This window comes from Mus pahari, chromosome 17 (assembly GCF_900095145.1).
Source record: "Mus pahari chromosome 17, PAHARI_EIJ_v1.1, whole genome shotgun sequence".
Taxonomy (NCBI): domain Eukaryota; kingdom Metazoa; phylum Chordata; class Mammalia; order Rodentia; family Muridae; genus Mus; species Mus pahari.
In genome coordinates, this window is record NC_034606.1 from 49,948,757 (window position 1) to 49,968,473 (window position 19,717).

The 19,717-nt window shown below is 46.7% G+C and overlaps 1 protein-coding gene across 1 annotated transcript; it reads left to right on the forward strand.

The window, feature by feature from the left end:
* Window positions 1-433: 433 nt before the first annotated feature.
* Window positions 434-19,340, forward strand: Nup50 (nucleoporin 50). The gene is made up of 8 exons (XM_021216537.2): window positions 434-690; window positions 4,277-4,355; window positions 6,231-6,314; window positions 10,348-10,531; window positions 11,613-12,272; window positions 14,282-14,363; window positions 15,122-15,240; window positions 16,022-19,340. Exons 2-8 carry the CDS (start codon window positions 4,287-4,289, stop codon window positions 16,222-16,224), a joined length of 1,401 nt encoding a protein of 466 aa, XP_021072196.1. The 5' UTR covers window positions 434-690; window positions 4,277-4,286; the 3' UTR covers window positions 16,225-19,340.
* The last annotated feature ends 377 nt before the right edge of the window (window positions 19,341-19,717 follow it).

A 19,717-nucleotide genomic window follows, 5' to 3' on the forward strand; every position in this document is an offset into this window, starting at 1 on the left:
CGTCCACGTGAGAATCACATTGCACCCGCTTCCTGCTCCCCCAGATCCACGGCCTGCCTCCTCAGCCACCCACCACACCATCGGAGGCCTCCAAAGTCACTGACCACAACGCCTCCCGCCAGTGTCCCGGCAGCGATGGGAGCGCGAACCTCCTCAAAACCAGGACGGCGGTCGACACGTGACCAACGTGCTTCACCCGCGTTTGACAGTGGCGTTGGCTCCGGGCCCACAGCCCGCGCTCCCAGTGCGCACGCGCGAGCTCCGACGGGCCTCCCCGGCGACTGTTTCTAGGGCGGGCTTGCGCATGCGCCGCGCGGCACCCAGCGACCCCCGCAGGAGGAGGGGCCGGCGGCCGAGGCTCCGACGCGCATGCGCAGTAGCTGGATGCGGGCGTTGCTTGCCTCCTCCCCCTCCCCCGCTCTTTTCCCTCCGATTGGCTCGGAGGCGTCCATTCGAGTTACAAGATGGCGGCCCCGCGCGCTCTCTTCCCCGTTCCGTAGCCGCTTCAGGCTGAGCGGATGTCTCTTCTCCTCGGTGTCGGACTCAGAGATACGCGGCTCCCGAGTTCTGCCGATCACGAAGTCCCCGGAGGCGCTCGACGCACCGGAATCTCCCAGCGGCCGCGACCGCCGCCTCGGCCCTGCTCGCCGCGGCGCCGGGACTCCAGCGTGATCGGCGGCGGCAGTCGAGGTAGGTGAGGGCCGGGCAGGCCGGGAGGGCGGGGCGGCGGCCGCCTTGGCGACGCGGCGGGGCTGTTTGTGAAGCCGGGCCGGGCCTGCCGGGTGAGCCGCCTGGCAGTGGAGGGCTCGGCTGGGCGCGGGCCTCGGCCCCAGCGGAGGTAGGCGGCGGTGGCAGGGCCCCCCTGGCCCTCCCCTGGCTGGCCTTCGTCCCTTATATGTCGTCCCCCCCGTGTCCTCACCGTGTCCCCAGGCCGTTGGTCACCCGGTTCATCCAGAGCCACTTTTGAGGTTTGGGCTTTTCCGGGACGGTATAGTGACCTCGATCGGCTCCTGGTGTTTTCCTGTGAAATTTATCTCTTGAGAGCAGACTTGACCCGGTGCGCACACCGCACGAAGCGGCGGGTCGTGAATAACTCACCCCCCCCCATCCCCCGTCTCCCCTGCAACTTCCTAGCTTCCTATCTTAAAAGCATGCCGTGGAGCCATTTTACCCACAAACGCAGACATTTGGCATAGTCTTCCGGGCAGCTGCTGTAACTCATTTATTACAGGGATTAAGTTTCCCGGTAACACTTTCGTAGAAGGCTTGCCTAGCACGGACGCGACCCTGGATCCTGTCCCCACCGCTTTAAAAGGAAAATAAAGCAGAAAAGCTTTAATAACAACAGTAATAGCTGGCAGATGAGTCTCAAGTGCCAGGCCTTGTTCCAGATAATTTACAGAGATGTGTTTAACTACGGAATGTGGAATAAGTAGGTACTTGGTGTCTTAAAAAAAAAAGTATGTTGTCCTTGAACTTGTCCTATGACTTAGACTGGCCTCAAACTATCATCCTGCCTCAGCCTCTTTTTACCATCACCCAGGTTGGTGAAATGTGTTTTAAAAGTTTAGCCTGTACTACTCTACAGCTTTTGAGTTTTGGAGTAAAAATAGTTTTGTTGTTGTTGTTGTTATTGTTATTATTTTGACAAGACACTTCCTGTTTGAGGCACTCTTCTAAGCTATGCCTTAGTTTTCATAGCAGTCCCTCGGTCCCACAGATAAAGAGTAATTCAGCAAACCCCCTTGCCCAGGCTCTCTCAGCTTGTCCTGGAAGCTAGCACTTGCATCTTGTATTTTCTCAAATAAGTAATGCCTCGGACCACTGATCTGTGAGCCAGGTATTTGGATGTTTGGGACATTTTAGAGTCATCAGGAAAACTGAAATTCCTGGCCTCGGGTTCATCTGAGTAAAGTGTGAAATGGCAGCGGCAGCATTCGTTTTAGTCTGTCAAGTGCTCTTTAGTTTCAAGTCTGAGCTAGACATTAACATTTCACTTAGTTTTATTTGCGTTTCCCACCATTCCTTTTGTCCACATCTTAGAACAGTAAATCTAGCCGGGTCACTGCTTACCTCTTTTGCCCTCTGGTGGTGATGTTAGGTAATGATTAGAAAAATTTCCCTGGGGATCCAGAGACCTTACTTGTGAACAGTTCTGAGAAGAACGCTATTTCTGATAAGATTAATTTTGCAGCGGATTGGGAGAGGAGTTAAAAAGAGAGGGTTCCCAGTTACTGATATTTATTAAAACTCATGCTGTATATTTTAGAATCTTCAATTTTAAAATCATTCTGTAATCAGAAAAAGGGCCTGTAAGAGAAAAATGTAAAAGGTTGGGATGTATCAAAAGCTGGAGCCCTGCACGTCAGATTTTGGAGGGCTTTGGAATTTATGATTTCAGACTTACTCTGTAGTTGCTAATCTGCTGTAGAGCACTAAGTGATGGGTAAGTTTGCATCTAGTGACTGTTCCAGGCCTATTCCGGTGGGATGTTGTACAAGGGTAAATCAATGGAGAAAGTGTCAGGAAGGAGTGCCTGGTGCCAGCCTGGGCAAGTACCCTTGCTGCTAAAGCTGCTCTGAAGAAACGAAACAGCGCTTAGAACAAAGCCCTCCGAGCTCCTGTCTGTCTGTCTGTCGCTCTGTGTGTGTGTGTGTGTGTGTGTGTGTGTGTGTGTACACAGTGCCTGTGCAGGCCAGTAGAGGGCACTAGATCCCCTGTCACTCCAACAGGAGTATGAGCTGCCTGGCATGGGTGCTGGAACTGACTTTGGTCCTCTGCAAGAGTAATGTGTGCTCTTAACTGCTGGGCTATTATCTCCCTAGTCCCTGTTATTGCTATTTCTAAAAGGCAAGGCATTTCTTCTGGAAACAGGGTTTCTCTGTGTAGCCCTGGCTGTCCTAGAACTTATTCTGTAGACTAGCCTGGCCTCAAACTCACAGAGATCCACCTACCTATATCTCCTGAGTCCTGGGGTTAAAGGCGTATGCCACCCTGCCTGGCTCTTGTTACTTCCACTATTACTACTACTGCTGCTGCTATTATTATTATTATTATTATTATTATTAATTTGTGCTTGCTCACCTGTGGAAGCCAGAAAAGTTAGTTAGATACCTCAAGAGTTGGAGTTACAGGTACTTGTGAGCTGCTGTTGGGTATTTGGAATCAAACACGAACTTCACAGGAGCAGTGTACTCTCTTACCTGTCAAGTCATCTCTCCAGCCTTGATGCTGTATATTTGAAGCATTTTATATTATCAGTTGCAACCACATCCATAGCACCTAATTTTTTAAATTTGTAAGTAATGTCTTAGCTTTGCACAATTAATTTGCTTAATTCAGGCAATTAATTGTTAGTTGGGAGCCATTTCTATTAATTGTAGCCTTGAGAAAATTACTCATGTTGCAAAAGTATTTCCCAAGCATTATTAAAATCCTTACTCGAGAATAAACTTATGAATCATCTTTGTATTTTAAATATTAAGAGTGTTTATGGCTCTCTTGCTGTCTCTTGCTCTTCCTTCCCCCCTCCCCATTACCTCCCCCCCTCTCTATGTACTCATGGCTGGCCTCTACTCTATTTCTCTGCTCACTCACTCTCTCTCTGTCTTTCTTTGCCTCTACTACCCTCTTGACTCCCCTCCCCATGCCCTGAATAAACCCTTTTCTATACTTTAAAAAAAAAAAAGAATGCTTATGGCAAGAATATTTACATTGACTTAAGGCCTTTACGTACAATAAACTACTTAAATACTATAGATTTTGCAAGATCAATAGATGTTTGGCGGGGTGAGTGGAAAAAAGAATAGATGTTTGTCTTAATTTTGTGAATGGGGTTGGCTTCCTGTTGAGAGCAAGAGCAAGTGCTTTGCCTGCTCTGTAGCCCTGCGCCGAGGATTGGCTGCTGGAGGCCCATGGCCACTGTGAGGCTCTCCCTGAAGTGCTTTTCTTTCATCAGCGCCAGGCGTGTGCTTACCACATTTTATGCTGGACTAGGAGTTTTTTAATTACTTGTAATAAAAATTTTTAATTAAAAAAGTAAAATTAACTTCCCCGAACTTCATATTTTCCTGAATTTCTTACTGTGTTTCCTTCCCTTTGAGCCAAACCCTCCCTCGTAAGTCTCATTTGCTTAAAGCCTGTTAATTGCTTTTCCTTATACTTCTCTATTTTGTGGTTTTATTACACAATAAGTGAAAACTGAAACAGAAATTTATTTGTAACAGTTATTCTGGTGTAGAAAGCAAACATCTTATTTCTGTTTCCTGTAATCTAGGCTCACAAACATGGCGAAGAGAGTTGCGGAGAAGGAGTTGACCGATAGGAATTGGGATGAAGAAGACGAGGCTGAAGAGGTACGGGCAGCTCCCTGGTTTCTTGCTGTCTGTGTCTAAGCTCTTCTTTTCTTTTTTTCTTTTTCTTTTTCTTTTTCTTTTTCTTTTTCTTTTTCTTTTTTTTTTTTTTTTTTTTTTTTTTTTTTTTTTTTTTTTTTTTAGAGACAGGGTCACTCTGTAGACCCGGCTGGCCTCAGAAATCCGCCTGCCTCTGCCTCCCAAGCGCTGGGATTAAAGGTGTGCGCCACCACCGCCTGGCTTCATGTTACTTTTCTTGGTGAAAAATATGCTAAAACTTAAAAACCTTCAAGAAAACACAGCGGGAGAGGGGTTGGTTCCTGGTGAGCTGTGGGTGTTTGCTGTAGAAATGTGTTCTTTGTGTGTGAGTGTGCTGTTCTGTTAGTGTGCATTTGTCATTAGTCTGTAGAAGCAAGAGTCACACACAGCATCCTCTACTGTGCTTCAAGTGGTCTAGTCTTGATTAGAAGGCAGGTTACAGGAGCTCGCTAGCTGCAGTTCTCACCTTGGTCAGCTCTCTAGTCCCTTACCCCAGTGTTCCTCATACCCCACTGTTCGCCGTTCTGGTGCTAAATCTGTGCCCGGCAATTGCACTGACTTCATAGAATTTACATGAGTCTAGTTTCTTTGCCAGCAAAAAGTAAAGTTATCTTCTGTGAGGAAAACTTTGCATATCTAGGTCTCTTGGATAGTCCTAGGCCAGTCCACTAGGCAGGTCCGTAGCAAAGCTAACTCCAGTTCTGAAGCATAGCTAGGTGGGAAGGGAAGAAGGTGTCAAGGAGTAGTGTTGTGCAGCTGTATTTGCAGGCTGGTGTCTTCCTTTGTGGTACTGATAGATGCTGATGTGTTTGGGGAGACCAAACCACTGATGTGTTACTGTTTGTACAGAACCTTTAGCTGACTTGGGTTTTTAACTCAGTCTTTAGTTACAGATTTTTTTTTCCTGCCTTGGTCTTAGGCACAGTCCTGGAGTGGAGTAAATCCAGACTGTAGTGGTTTGCTTTGACACTAAAGTGACCAGGAGAGAAAGAGCTTGGCAGGTTCTACTGAGACTGCTATGGAAGTTATGTATATTAAATGTGCAAGTGTAGCTCGCTGGTCCTTGTTCTAGGGATGAGAATCCTTTCAATGCTAACATGATTGGAAACACCTGCAGACAGGAGGCGCTTAGTTTTGTTTTTTAAGATGGTCTCATTTTATAATCCAGCTGGCACACCTGGCTGAATGAGGCTTTTGTACAGTTACTTAGTTCTAGCCCTACAAGTGAGGGAATAAATGAAGTGAAACTGTAAGCCTTCAGCAAACAGTGGTTATGATTAGCACACTCAGCACGCCATAGAAGAGCACGGGTGACAAGGGGCATGTGTGGCTTAGCAATCTGGCCTTTTGGACAGTGGGCAAGGTGAACAGGTCTGCTTTTCAGAACAGCGAACGAAGACTGGCTCAATGGTAGGGCTCATGAATGTACAGGATCCTATTCTACAAAAGAAAAATGCAGATGCTGTCCATAGCAACTTAATTTTTTGAAAACTGGTAATTAGACGCTTGGTTTCAGAGACTATGTGTCAAAGATGTTGAAGAAACCAGCCATGAGTATTTTTTGGTACCAAGATTTAGTGGTCTTCATCTTTTCAGAAATCACATGTTCCTATCTCTGGGTTGGAACTTGGAGGCTTGATTCGTAGATCCTGGAAAATTTGTGACTTGCCTGACTAGGATTGGAATCTATAGAAACCTGTAGATAATATATGAGATGTTTCTGATTGTGTTAAGTCAACTCTTACTTAAGAAGATGAACTATCAGATAAGTGTTTATGTTGAGCTTTAATCTCCCTTTGGCCTTACCTTTCTGCTGTCTTCATTTGTCTGTTCTTGCAGATGGGAACCTTCTCAGTGGCCAGTGAGGAGGTCATGAAGAACAGAGCCGTAAAGAAGGCAAAGCGTAGAAACGTTGGATTTGAAGTGAGTGCTTCCTGCAGCTTTGATGTCTTCCTAACGTGGTTTCCCATTCCCAGGGCATGTATTCAGCAAAGCTCTCCCCGTGTACGTAGACGGCGGGACAGAGATGAGCATAGGCAGGGGTGGGTGCAGACCTGGGGTCTGCAGTGCAGCCTGGGGTTAAAGCTGGGGGTAGATGAGAGGAGCCATGTGGTGTGTGCTCATGGCGAGGACTGAGAAGCCAAGACAGGCTGTGACAGGAAGTGACAGCCAGTGACAAAGTATCATATCTGGCCAGTAGGCTGTATGTGGCCCGAGATAGCCCAGCACAACATTGTAAACTTATTTAAAACATAAGATGTCATGTGTGGTGGGGAGGCTGACTTAGTTCTGTGGTATTTGGGTGAAGTTTATGGTTGACAGCACTCATGTTGCAATGTCAAGGCATTAGGTGGGCTTGGGGTACCGCTTGAGCTAAAACTTGGGTGAGTGGAAAGGGAGAAGCAGGTGCCCTTGGGCTGGGAAGTTCACTTTGAGTTTTATTCAGAACTTATGTTAGAAAAGCTAAATATCATACCATCTGCCTAAAGGAAGAAATGGGCTTTTCTCAAATACCGTAGGAAAACAGAGCTAGGCAATAAGAATAATATGAATATGTCAGTCCAAGCATAGTGGTACATGCACTGGGAGGCAGAGGCAGGCGGATCAGAGTTCAAGGCCAGCGTGGTCTACATAGTGTGACTGTGTCTGAGGGAGGAAATGGATGTGTCAAATTCACTCTAAAATTTAGCTAGATAATTTACTGTCAGCAGTTTCTAAAGTAGCAATAGATACTATATAACTTTTAAATCCAGTACAGAATCAAAAGGCCCAAAGAGCTCTATACAGTTTCAGAGCTTGTCTGTAAGTTGTCTGGTATGTTTTTAGTTTTTGTTTTGTTTAGTTTTAGTTTTTGTTATGTAGCTCTAGCTGTCCTAAACTCACTAGGTATGATACAGGTTGGCCTCGAACTCAGAGATTCGCTTGTCTCTGCCCCCCCTCCCCCCCAAGTGCTGGAATTAAAGGCGGTTACCACTGCTTGGAAAACTGTTCAACTGGGCAAAACATCCATCTTTTGGGGCTTAACACTTTTGCTACACTTATTCCATGAGGGTGTGGTTCAAGACAGGGTTTCCTTGTGTAGTCCTGGCTGTCCTGGAACTCACTCCATAGGGCTTGAACTCAGAGATCCACTTCCTGTGTTTTACTTTTTTCTTTTTAAGATTTAATTTGTATTTGTGTGTGCGTGTACCTGCCCACAGAAGCCAGAAGAGAGGGCATCAGAGCTGGCATCAGAGCTATAGGCTCAATTTGCAGGTAGTTGTGAGCCACCTGATAGGACTGGTGGGAATCTTGCTTAGGTCCTCTGTGTGCTCTTAACCACTTACTGCTCCCCAGCCCCAATTTTTAGATTTTAGATTTTGATTGTTCAGAAAATCATATTGAGGGGCGGGGAGCTTGTTGCTTAGCTGGCAAAGTGTGTGACTAGAATCTATCTGGGTATAGTGGCATATGCTTGTGAACCCAGAGTTCAGGAGGTGGAGGCAGAAGGCTCAGAAATTCAGTGTTATGAACCACATAGCAAGTGGGAAGCCAGCCTGTGATAACTGATACTGTCAGATAAACAGAAGCATCAGAATGAAAGGTATTTTATTTAAAATTTTTTTCATTCCACTGGGCAGTGGTGGCGCATGCCTTTAATCCCAGCAATTGGGAGGCAGAGGCAGGTGGATTTCTTTCTTTCTTTCTTTCCTTTTTTTTTTTTTTTTTTATAGATTTATTTATTTATTATATGTAAGTACACTGTAGCTGTCTTCAGACACTCCAGAAGAGGGAGTCAGATCTTGTTACGGATGGTTATGAGCCACCATGTGGTTGCTGGGATTTGAACTCCAGATCTTCGGAAGAGCAGTCGGGTGCTCTTACCCACTGAGCCATCTCACCAGCCCCCGGCAGGTGGATTTCTAAGTTCTATGACAGCCTGATCTACAGAGTGAGTTCCAGGACAGCCACGGCTACACAGAGAAACCCTGTCTCGAAAAAAGAAAAAGAAAGATTTTTCATTCCTCATTTTTTTAAAAAAGATTTGTTTTATTTTATATGAGTATACTGTAGCTGTCTTCAGACACACCAGAAGTGTGCATTGGATCCCATTACAGATGGCTTGAGCCGTCATGCGCTTGCTGGGACTTGAACTCAGGACCTCTGGAAGAGCAGTCAGTATTTGTTCTTAACCGCCGAGCCATTTCTCCAGCACCATTCTTTTCAAATGTTTACTGACCACTGGTACATGTAAAACAAAACAAAACTGTAACGTCAAGGCTAACTGGTGTGTTTTAGTTGGGGTGTCTATTGCTACACCCTGAGATAAAGTAGCTTTATGAGGGGGTTTATTTCAGCTTATAGTTGTCCCATCGTGGAGGGTTAAAGAGCAAGAACTCTGGCAGGAACTGAAGCAGAAGGCTGCTTACTGTCATGATCCTCACGGTCCCCTCTGCATGCCTTATTACACCCACCCCTAAGGTGCCTGCTGGGGTGATGCTGTCCACAGGAAGTCGGGTCCTCCCGCATGGATCATTAATGAAGAACATGAGCCACGGATCTGCCTACAGGAGGCATTTTCTTAATTGAGGTTCCTCTTTCCAGAAGACTCTAGCTTGTGCCAAATTGTCACAAGTACAAAAGCCAGCCAGGACATGAGCTATGTAGGAAATGAAGAGGGACTGGCTTACTGTGCGTGTGTGTGTGTGTGTGTGTGTGTGTGTGTGTGTGTGTGTGTGTGTGTGTGTGAAGGTCTGCAGCTGACATCCTGTGACTTCCTTGCTCTCTGTTCACATTATTTATCGAGGCTGGGACTCTTGGTAAACCTGGAGTCCCTTGATCGATATTTCAGCCCTCCTGCTTGCAGGGTAAGCCTTTATCTACTGAGCTGAGTCCTTAGCTGTAAACATTAAACTGAGTAGACATGGTTGGGTTTTCCTGGCTGGCTGTTTACATAGTAACGGGTTGTGTTCTGGTGAATGTGGTGGAGCGCTGTCGACCTAACCATTGCCTCAGAAGATGACAAGTTAAACTTTTAGGGTGTGTGTCTATGTGTGCATGCTCCTGCACTGCATGGAGGCCAGAGGATAGCAGTTGAGGTCCTGTTCTGTGCACCTTATTCCCTCCAGACAGGGTCTCTTTGTACCTGGGGGCTCTGACTCGGGTCCTCGCGTGTGCTCCTACCCACTCCTCACGTGTGCTCCTACCCACTGACCGTCTCCCTCAGAAAAGTGAACCGGTCAGCAGAGAGCTCTCCACACTACTCCCGACTCTCCTAGGGCATAGGAGTGGTTCACAGCATCTCTGCTGACTGCATAGACTAGCCAAGGGAAGAGCTTGCTAGATAGAGACAGAGGTAAGGGGGCAGCAAGGAAAAGGAAAACAGTCTGCACTGGACTGCTTAACTGATAGAACGGCTAGAATGTGCAGCGTGGTCTCCTTGGACTTCTGCAGGCTAAGAACAGCTTGAAAACCCCAAATTCCTAAGTTGGGTAAACTGGTCTTTCCCTGTCTTGAGACAGGAGTTCTCTGCCCTAGCATTCACATTGTAGACCAGGCTGGCCTGGCACTTAGGGATCTGCTTGTCTCCCAATGTTTTTCATTGCTGGGATGAAGGCTAGAGCCACCATGCTCACCTAAATATTTTTAATTAATCTAACTTCATGTTTCTGAAGCTTCTTTAGGCAAATGTTCTTTGGAAAAGTACATGAGGTTTAGTTGTGTTGGGAATATTTTCAGTTATTCTGAAGTTCTATTTGTTTTGGTACCATCTTTCCTGGCTGTTTCAGGAAGGCAGCTGTGACACAGGTGTCCTTAGAGGCACCATCTTTTCCTCTCCTGCCTGGGCTATGCTAGTAGCTTCTCTGACCAGTGTCAGCCATGCCTGAGCACTGCTGACTGGGGTCTGCTGCCCCTTACATGTTTACTTGGAGACAGGTGGTCTTCTTGCCTAAAGTGTGCTTTCTTTGTGTTTCAGTCTGACAGTGGAGGAGCCTTTAAAGGTTTCAAAGGTTTGGTTGTGCCTTCTGGAGGAGGAGGTTTTTCTGGATTTGGTGGCTCTGGGGGGAAGCCTCTGGAAGGACTGACGAATGGAAACAGCACAGACAATGCCACACCCTTCCCCAGTGCAAAGATGGCAGCAGAGCCCAAGGCAGCCTTTGGTGAGTAGCCCTCCCTCTCTAGCCCTCTCTGAAATTGATGCTGAAAGAGAGCTTTGCTACCTGATTGTCTGTCTTTGCAGTGTAGCTCAGGATGACCTTGAACTCAATCCTCCTCTTCCAGCCTGAAGACTGCCTGGGATTATAGGTGTGTGCTACCCGACCCAGCTGGAGAGAGGTTTCTAGGGCTGTGTCCTTGAATGTGCCGTTAAAGGGTCGGAGTTGGGGAGGTGCATGGAGCGAGGCGGTCAGCAGAGCACACCTCTATACTTCACACAGCAATTGTATTCTCAGCTCTGCCAACTGACAGCTATATGACTTCAGTGTCAAGTTAATAACCCCCAGACCCCAGAATTGACTCTCAGCAAGGAAGCACTATGTAGACTCAGACTCACCTCCTGTCACAATGGCCATTGGAAACTGGGGTGATGCTGTCTTTGATCACTGTTTCCCTGATCTAGATTTGAACAGGAAATACTGAACACCTAACCTGTTGTGAATAAATTAGTCAGGGACTTTTGGGACTCACATAGAGAACAGGATTCTGGACTGAATCCTAGAAACGACCCTGATTGGCTAGTGTTTTGCTATTCTCAGAGTGTGTGTTGTATGGTGGTTGTTGATTTGAGATAGCTCTCATGTAGCATAGCTGCAGGAGTTCAAGCTGGCCTCTAGTTGTATAGAGGGAGGATGGCTTTGGACTCCTGATCCTCTTGATTCTGGCTTCATGTGTCAGATGGCCTCATGTGCCACCCACTGCCCTGTTGAGTTTAGACCTTAGGAAACAGAGTGTACTAAGTGCCTTGATAACCATTTGCTAGTTATCAGTTCCTCAGCATGAGTTCCTGAACACAAGCTTGGTAACAGGAAAAGCAGGGCGTGATAGTAAGTAGTCCAAAGACTTAGCTGTAGCTGAGCCTGGTGGCACACACCTGCTGTCAGCCTAGAATGCCGAAGTAGAATGGCGGTTCCAGCTCAGCTGGAACTGCATAGCAAGACCTTCTGAGACACGTTAAAAACAAGTCAACCCTTCGATGATCCAATCAAACCAGCTTTAAAGTGCTTGCTCATTAACCTCTTCCAGGTTCTTTTGCTGTGAATGGCCCTACTACCTTGGTGGATAAAAAGATTTCGAGTCCCAAATGCAGTAGCAGCAATCAGCCGCCCTCCTCCGGCCCTGCCTCCAGTCCCGCCTGCACTGGGAGTGCCTATCACAAGCAGCTGGCCGGCCTGAACTGCTCCGTGCGGGACTGGATAGTGAAACACGTCAACACAAACCCGCTCTGTGACCTCACTCCCATTTTTAAAGACTATGAGAGATACTTGGCGACGATTGAGAAGCAGCTTGAGAATGGAGGTGGCAGCAGTTCTGAGAGCCAGACAGATAGGGCGACGGTTGGAATGGAGCCTCCTTCCCTTTTTGGTTCAACAAAACTACAGCAAGATTCACCATTTTCATTTCATGGCAACAAAGCGGAGGACACATCTGAAAAGGTGGAGTTTACAGCAGAAAAGAAATCGGACGCAGCACAAGGAGCAACAAGTGCCTCGTTTAATTTCGGCAAGAAAATTGAGAGCTCAGTTTTGGGCTCGTTAAACTCCGGCTCCCTAACCGGGTTTTCGTTCTCTCCTGGAAACTCTAGTTTATTTGGTAAAGATGCTGCCCAAAGTAAAGCGGCCTCTTCACCGTTTCCTGCTAAAGCATCTGAGAGTCAGGCAGGAGGCAGCAGCAGTGAGTGCAGAGGTAAGTACAAAGCCACAGTCACATCTGCACAGGGCTAATGAGAACGCCACAGGTGCTCCATATCCTGTGTGTGTCACAGTGCCTTAGTTCTTATCTGTAAAATAGAGCAAGACCCATTTCATAGGTATTAAAGATCACAAGTGCCGGATGGGGTGGAGGTATGGTTCTATGGGAGAGAAATGGCATGGTGTGCAGGAGCAGTGCAGCCTCTGTCTGCACGAAATGGATCTCTAGATGCACAGTGAAGGTGTGTTAAAGATAGCTGGAGTAGAGGAAAAGCACTGGGCATGTGATGTTGCATATGGAAGAAGCAAATTAAAATCTTTTTTGAAAATTGAATCTTACTGAGAAAGCTCCCCATGAGTGTCCATTGAATCTGGTTGTAGCTAAGAATTTGGCTGTAAATGAGCTACTTTGCCATTAATGTTGAGGCCAGACCTGACATAAGGAGGAGGCTCACTCGTCCACAGCCCTGCTGTTGTGGGTAACACTCAGCTTCCTTGTACCTGTCCGTGTGGCAGGTCTTGGCAGCAGGCACACTTACAGAGTTTCTTTTGTACCACAGTGCTTATATGTGTTCTGTATAAACACTTGACCAGTTCCATCCAGTATAACTTTCTAAAAAGATGGGTGTGCTCAGCACATATGCTGTTCAATGTAGAGGACCCTAGCCATGCCTGGGCAACTGCAGACTTGCACTGTGGCTAGTGATGCTGAGGGATTAGATTTCTACTCTGAAGGACAGGTTGTTTTTACTTTTCTCTGTAGCTCTGGCTGTCCTAGAACTTGCTATGAAGATCAGGCTGTCCTTGAACTCCAAGTTCCACCGCTCTAATGTCTGAACTCTTAAGCCACTGGGGTCCAATAGGGGCCCTTTAATTTCTCCTCTGCCTCCAAATAAGAGGAGAGTGTATCCTTACATCATGCCCCACTCCTGCAGCCTGCACTATCAGACCCTGTTACCATCTTGTGGTTATTTACCGCACCTTAACATCAGAAAGATTTGGAACTTGTTCAAACAGCAGGTGTTTAGCCTTCCTGGATCTCCTTCTCCAGTCCTGGTGCCTCAGTTAAGGAATCCTGCCAGGAGATCTAGTGCCTCGCGCTGTCCTTAGGTCAGTCTTTGTTGCTTTTTTTTTTGGCCAGGGTTTCTCTGTGTAGCTCTGGTTGACCTGGTACTAGATCTGTAGACCATGCTGTCCTAAAGATCTCTCTGCCTCTTCCTCCCGAGTGCTTGGATTTTTGATCCAAGTCTGGCAGGTTTACACAACTTGGAGAGGATCCTTCCCGCTGTGTATGTGAGCCTTTGTCTCTGCGCCTCACTGTGGTGGGGCTCTCCTGAACAGATGTGCCCTTCCTGCCCTCTCAGTGAGGCAGGTCCTCTAGTGCCAGATCCTTGAGCCCTCAGACAGTTCAGACAACTCTTGGGAGCAGTTTTTCTGACCAGTTTGACCTTTAAAAAAATTATTTTTGTTCTTTTGGCTGTTGTTGATGCTGGTTATCCCGGGCACAATGTGCTCTGGACACAAGAACATTTTGGTATTGGGGGCCCTTTTCCTCTGGGCAACTTGAGTATGTATAATTTTGTACTTAGTATGTTTTGATGAATGTCATAAACAAGGATGCCTTTCATTCTTGGGCTTTGGACAAGTTAGAAGTTATTTTAGAACAGAGAAAATGTTGCCATTATTAAGTGTGGTGAGACTGCTCAGCATGTAAAGATGTTTGCCACCAGGCCTACCAACTGAGCTTGATGCTGGGAACCCACATGGTAGAAGGAAAGAACCAAATCCCACAAGTTGTCCTCTGACCTCCACACAGTACATGTGTGTGTGCACACATCATGCACACTCAATTTAAAATTTCACAAAATAAATCCAGCTGGCAGCTCTTCCCCTAAAACAGTAAGGCGCTCACAGTCGCAGTTAGGAGCTTACACGGGGTGTTCCATGCTGATGTCAGGGTGATGGGAACGAGTGTCTTCTGACTCTGAGTTGTTTCTGTGCCAGATGGTGAAGAGGAAGAGGAGGATGAGCCACCCAAGGTAGTGGTGACCGAAGTAAAGGAAGAGGATGCTTTCTACTCCAAAAAGTGAGTGGGGCTGTGGGGTCCTGCAGACCTTGCTCAGCCAAGCAGACTGAACAACTGCAACCGCAACAATGATTGGCCTACTTGGTTGGTTGATTGGCTGGTTGGTTTTGGTTTTTCAAGACCGGGTTTCTCTGTGTAGTCGTAGTTGTCCTAGAACTCTGCAGATCAGGCTGACCTTGAACTCACAGACTCACCTGCCTCCGCTTCCTGAGTGCTTGCAGGGTTTTCCTAGTAACCTAAGGGTCTGCATGTAATGTACAGGCTTGGAGAGCGGCATGCTACTTTATCCATAGTTATATCCTAGTCCAGATTTATCTCTGGATCTTAGGGGATGAAAATTGAAGGCCTGAAAGGAATTTGAAAAAAATAAAAAGTAATGGGTACAGCAGGGTGGGAGAGATGCGGAGAAGTTCCTGGTTCTGTGCCATCGTAGAGAGCCTGGGTCACAGGGCACATGAGAGCAGGCAGTGGAAGTGGGTCAGGTGAGATGCTGACTGACTGAGGAAAGACGGTCACAGGTATTACAGAGGGTTTGTAGGGGACTGTGATTGTTGATCGCTAGCAAAGTGCTTGCCTACAAAGAAAGGTGGGGGTGGGAAGGTAAATTCTACAATATCTAACTAGAGTACCTTACTGTTTTGTTTGGTTTTACCCATCAATCGAATAAAGAAGGTTTATCCTCTCTTTACCCACTACAGTTGTGGTTGTTAGCAAACTGACTTGTTGAATGCCTGACCGTGTCTGTTGTTTCCCCACAGATGTAAACTATTTTACAAGAAAGACAATGAATTTAAAGAGAAGGGTGTGGGGACCCTGCATTTAAAACCCACAGCAACTCAGAAGACCCAGCTCTTGGTGCGGGCAGACACCAACCTAGGTGGGTGCAGAGCCATCACGGTGCCCTGTGTAGAGAGCCCTATCCTCACGCTGCAGTTGTTTGTATTTTGAAGCTCAATGATAGGGGTTTGTGTTTGTTTGTCTTTGTTTCTTTGTTTTATGAGAGATCATGAGGCCAGATTCATCTTCTGATTACTAATATGGTCGTGGTTTTTGAGTATTGGGAACATGATGTAGGTGTGTTGTTAAAAAGCTTTGTTAACTATGTTGGAGTATGCATATGGGTGGCTTACTGAGCACAGAGAAGAAGTATACAGGTCTCAGTTTAAAGGGGTCTTTGTGGAGGGGAGGGCTGGTATGTGGAGGCCCAAGAATGTCATGTCTCATTCCTCAGCCACTCTCCCTTTATTTTTCGAACATGGTCTCAGTAACCTGAAGCTCACTGATGAGCTTGGCAGACTGGCCAGTGAGGGTGAGGGCTTAAGGATGAAGCTTAAGTCCCATGAAATGATTGAGGATTGGGGTCCAAACAGTACCAGTACCAGGGAGTCCTCTGCATGCAGTTCTGAGGTTGTAAGTACCTGAAGCTGGAGTGTGTGGAGAAGGGAGCACCCCTCCATTGGTGCCTGTCAAACCCCAGCTCCCCTTCAGCCTGCCACACTCCCAAATACAAGAAATGAAGGCCTTTATGGTGGTACCTTTTAACACATTAAGAAGTTGCTTCAGGATTGAATCCTAGCCTCTTATAGAATCCTACAGCTTTAATACATATTTTATATGTTTTTATGTTTTGATAAATATTTTCCTTTGTTTACTCAAAGGGAACATACTGCTGAATGTTCTGATTCCACCCAATATGCCGTGCACCCGAACAGGAAAAAACAATGTCCTTATCGTCTGTGTCCCCAACCCTCCACTTGACGAGAAGCAGCCCACTCTCCCGGTCACCATGCTGATTCGGGTGAAGACGAGCGAGGATGCCGATGAATTGCACAAGATTTTACTGCAGAAAAAGGATGCCTGAGCACTGAGGCTGACCAAGGCATGTTGCCACGTTGCTGCTTCCCCTCTGTCCCTAACTTAGTCACATTCTTTCCTCTTCTACTGTGACATTCTGAGAACTTCTAGGTAACTTGAACTTTTGTGAGGAAGATTAAGGCCAATAAATCCTTTCAGTGTGTCGAAGCTCTTCTCCCTTCCTAAGAACTAAGCAAAATACATCGGAGTGAAAGTGTGGGAAGATGTTTTTTAATGTTGATTCATTGAGTAAAGTAACCTAAGTGATTCTTAATGGACTATAATCAGGGTACCAGTTAGCTCTCCAAAGGCTCCCTCAGGCAGCTGTGGGTGTCACTCTCTGCCTGCCCTGGGAGACCCAATGGCAGTGTCCAGTGTTCCAGAAGACACCCGCCTGTTTCCCTCCTGTGGGCTTGTCTGACTGTGACTAGCACTCGTGCCAGACAGCACACCGCCACACTGTGACTGACCGTGCTTGCCCGTTCCTTCTGAGTTGGCTGTGGGTACTGGGAATCTGTCTGTCGTCAGCCTGTCTTGGCAGGTGCTGGCCTTTGACCTGGAGCTGCTTGACTGAACCAGGAACTGCCTTTCCTTGGGAAAGGACATGAGTGGTGGCTGGTGGGAGCTGGCGGTGTGCAGACCGGGTTTGTAGCTTATTCATGAGATGTTCTTACTGCTTACCTCCCTGGTTAACATGGATGGGGGCTGTCAGGGATAATGGAGTTTATTAAAAGCACAAATTTGGTAGTGTTTTTATATCATTTCTATACCACAAACAAGCCTTTATTTTAAAAGAAAAAAGTGAAATCGTGCTGAAAAGGGTTGTGTGCTCATGGCCATTTGTGCCCTGCTAAGCCCTGGTGGGCACAGTCTGAATGGAGTCCTCTCAGGAGCCGTGCGCTCATGAGAAGGAAGCAAGAGGATGGGAATGGAAGACAGCTCATTGGCCCGCAGCTTCAGACAGCAGCATGTTATTTGGCGTCTGAAAAACCCATTTTTATCTTTACTTTTTTAAGGATGAGGTATTATTGAGTATGTCCATTTGGAAGAGAGCCATGGTTCTACACGCTGGTCATGTCACCTCAGAGCAGTGAGGTTACTAATACTAGCATTCTCTAAAGACCAGACATGAGTTAATGCGAGATTTGACGACGAGCTGGTCATGGTTCCTGCCTAATCCCGGTGCTGGAAAAGCTGAGGCAGGAGGATCATGCAAGTTCACAGCAGCCTGAGCTACTTAGTTAAGACCCCCCCCCCAATCAAATCAAATCAAAAGTTTGACTGTCTAAAGGTCCACTTTCATTTCTCATAAAACCATTTGACACTAGGACCAGATCTTGTGTGAAGGCTCAGGGTCAGTACCCAGGGGCGCACACTTGTGTGCTCAGATAGTAGCACACGTGTTCCAACCTGTGCAAACAGTCACAAAAACTGAATGGCACAGTTGCTTTCCTAAAGCCATGGTGCCAGGTGGGCTGAAACCTGGTTAACTCTTATTTTCACCTGGGTCTTAGTCTCACTATGTAACCCTGGCTAGCCTTGAACTCAGATCCACCTGCTCTGCCTCCTGAGCCCAGCTGTTCTTGAGGTGGGTTGACAGTGCTCTGTGCATTTTGGCATGTATCTGCAGATGCGTGTTTGTGCTTCTTGGTCTGTGGACCTAAGGAGATGCTGTGCGGTTTGGGCTTTTTGTTTGTTTTGCCTTTTAGCATGGATAATTGGTTCCTAGCTAGCAGGTTGCTGCTTCTGTTGCCCCTGGCCCTGGCCTCCTCACATTGGGCTTCCCAGCTTTCCAAAGATGAAACGAAGGGTATGCATTTCAGAACAGTACTGTGTAGCCACGTACCTACACGTGGGGCTGGTGTGTGTCAGGCTCACGGGCACATTCAGGAACTTGTCTCTCCATGGTGGCAGTGCTCTGTGAGCATCTGCCCATGCCTTGAATATTTACCAAAAGAATAAAAGCAAAAAAGGTCGTGACTGGACTGCCTTCTAGAGCTCCCCGGCCGATTTCAGTTGTAAATTAGTGAGGGTGGCTTGCTTTTTTCTAACATTCCCAGCAGCTTGCTGCTAAAGACTATCACTTTTGGAAATGAGAATCACAGGGGAGATGTGTGGTGTGACTGTAACTCAGTGTCTTGTCTTTATGCTTCAGGAGCTAGCTCATTGCATCTGACCTGAGTATGGGAATCACTATGAGGTCTGCGTGTCACAGGGAGGCCCCTGGAGGGCGCTTTGTTCTTCCTCCACTGTGCATGTAGCTGGTTCCAACCCATGGCTTAAACTTCATTTATGGTTTAATGTGTTAGAAACTTGCCTCTTGTCTGTTTAATGTGAACTGAGGTGTGTATCTCAAGTTTGAAAATCTCAAGTTGTGTCTTACATTTATGCCTGAAGGAAGTGTGTGTTCTCTGTGGTCAGGGTGCATCTAGCAGATGCTAAGCCTGGGCCTTCCCACATTGTAGCTCACACTTTGACACATTCCCAGCCCTGCCATGTTCTCCTCAGAGAGCCTCACCGTACAAGCTGTTGGGGGCTGATGTTCTGTTTTACCATTTCAGTTCTAAATCCTGTTTTTTACATGCTGTGTGCCAAAAACAAAACAAAACAAAACAAAAAAAATACCTCCTATGGCATAGAGGGGAAATTCACCATGCTGTCCCTACGTTTTGAACATTAAGAAGTCTGTTCTTGCCAGTTTGTTTATTATGTTACTATTTCTGAAGATGAGAAACAGCCCCTTGAGGCTGCAGAGTACCCACTTAGACCACTGGAGTGGGATTTTAAGGAGAGATGGCCTGCTCTGTCACTTGTGGGTGAGGTTGGGAGTTCTTCAGGGCGTCTTTCTAGCCACATGCTCTGTACACAGCCACCAAGTGCTCTCCAGAAGCAATCACAAGACTGAGGACTGTCCTTTAACACAGATTTGTAAAAGTGAGGTGAGACTTCTTAGCAACCACATGGAATAATCTGCTTCCTACTTTGAACAGGAACTTGTTTTCTAAAGCTAAAATACTTGAATTGTCAGGCAGTATAATCTCAGTGTGTGTTAGCTTTTGAATGAGCCTTTAAGGAAGTGTAACAATCCATGAAATGTGAATAAATGGAAAGTTGAAAAACCAGCGTTGGGTATTGTTCTGTTCTGTGATATTCTTGGCAGATCAGTGGGAGAAGCAGCACACAGTAGTGTGCACAGACGTATCTGAAGTGGGGGCTGACCAGCTGACTGGGATGTGGGGAAGCAGCTTGAAGCTTGGCCCAAGCCTGCCTGCACTGGATTACAGTCGGGTGCAGAGCCTTGTTCTAGGCAGTCAGTCCTCTAGCCTCAGACATTACAGCTGGGAGAGGTTAGCTTCTACAGAATTAAGTTATTCATATTAAATTCTTGTTCATTCCGTGATGTACTAGAGTTGTGTTCAGATTCTAAAGTTTCCTAAGAAACACTGCATTATCTGAGTTATAAGGTGTTTTCCTGGTTAGGGAAAAAACCAAAAGGCTGT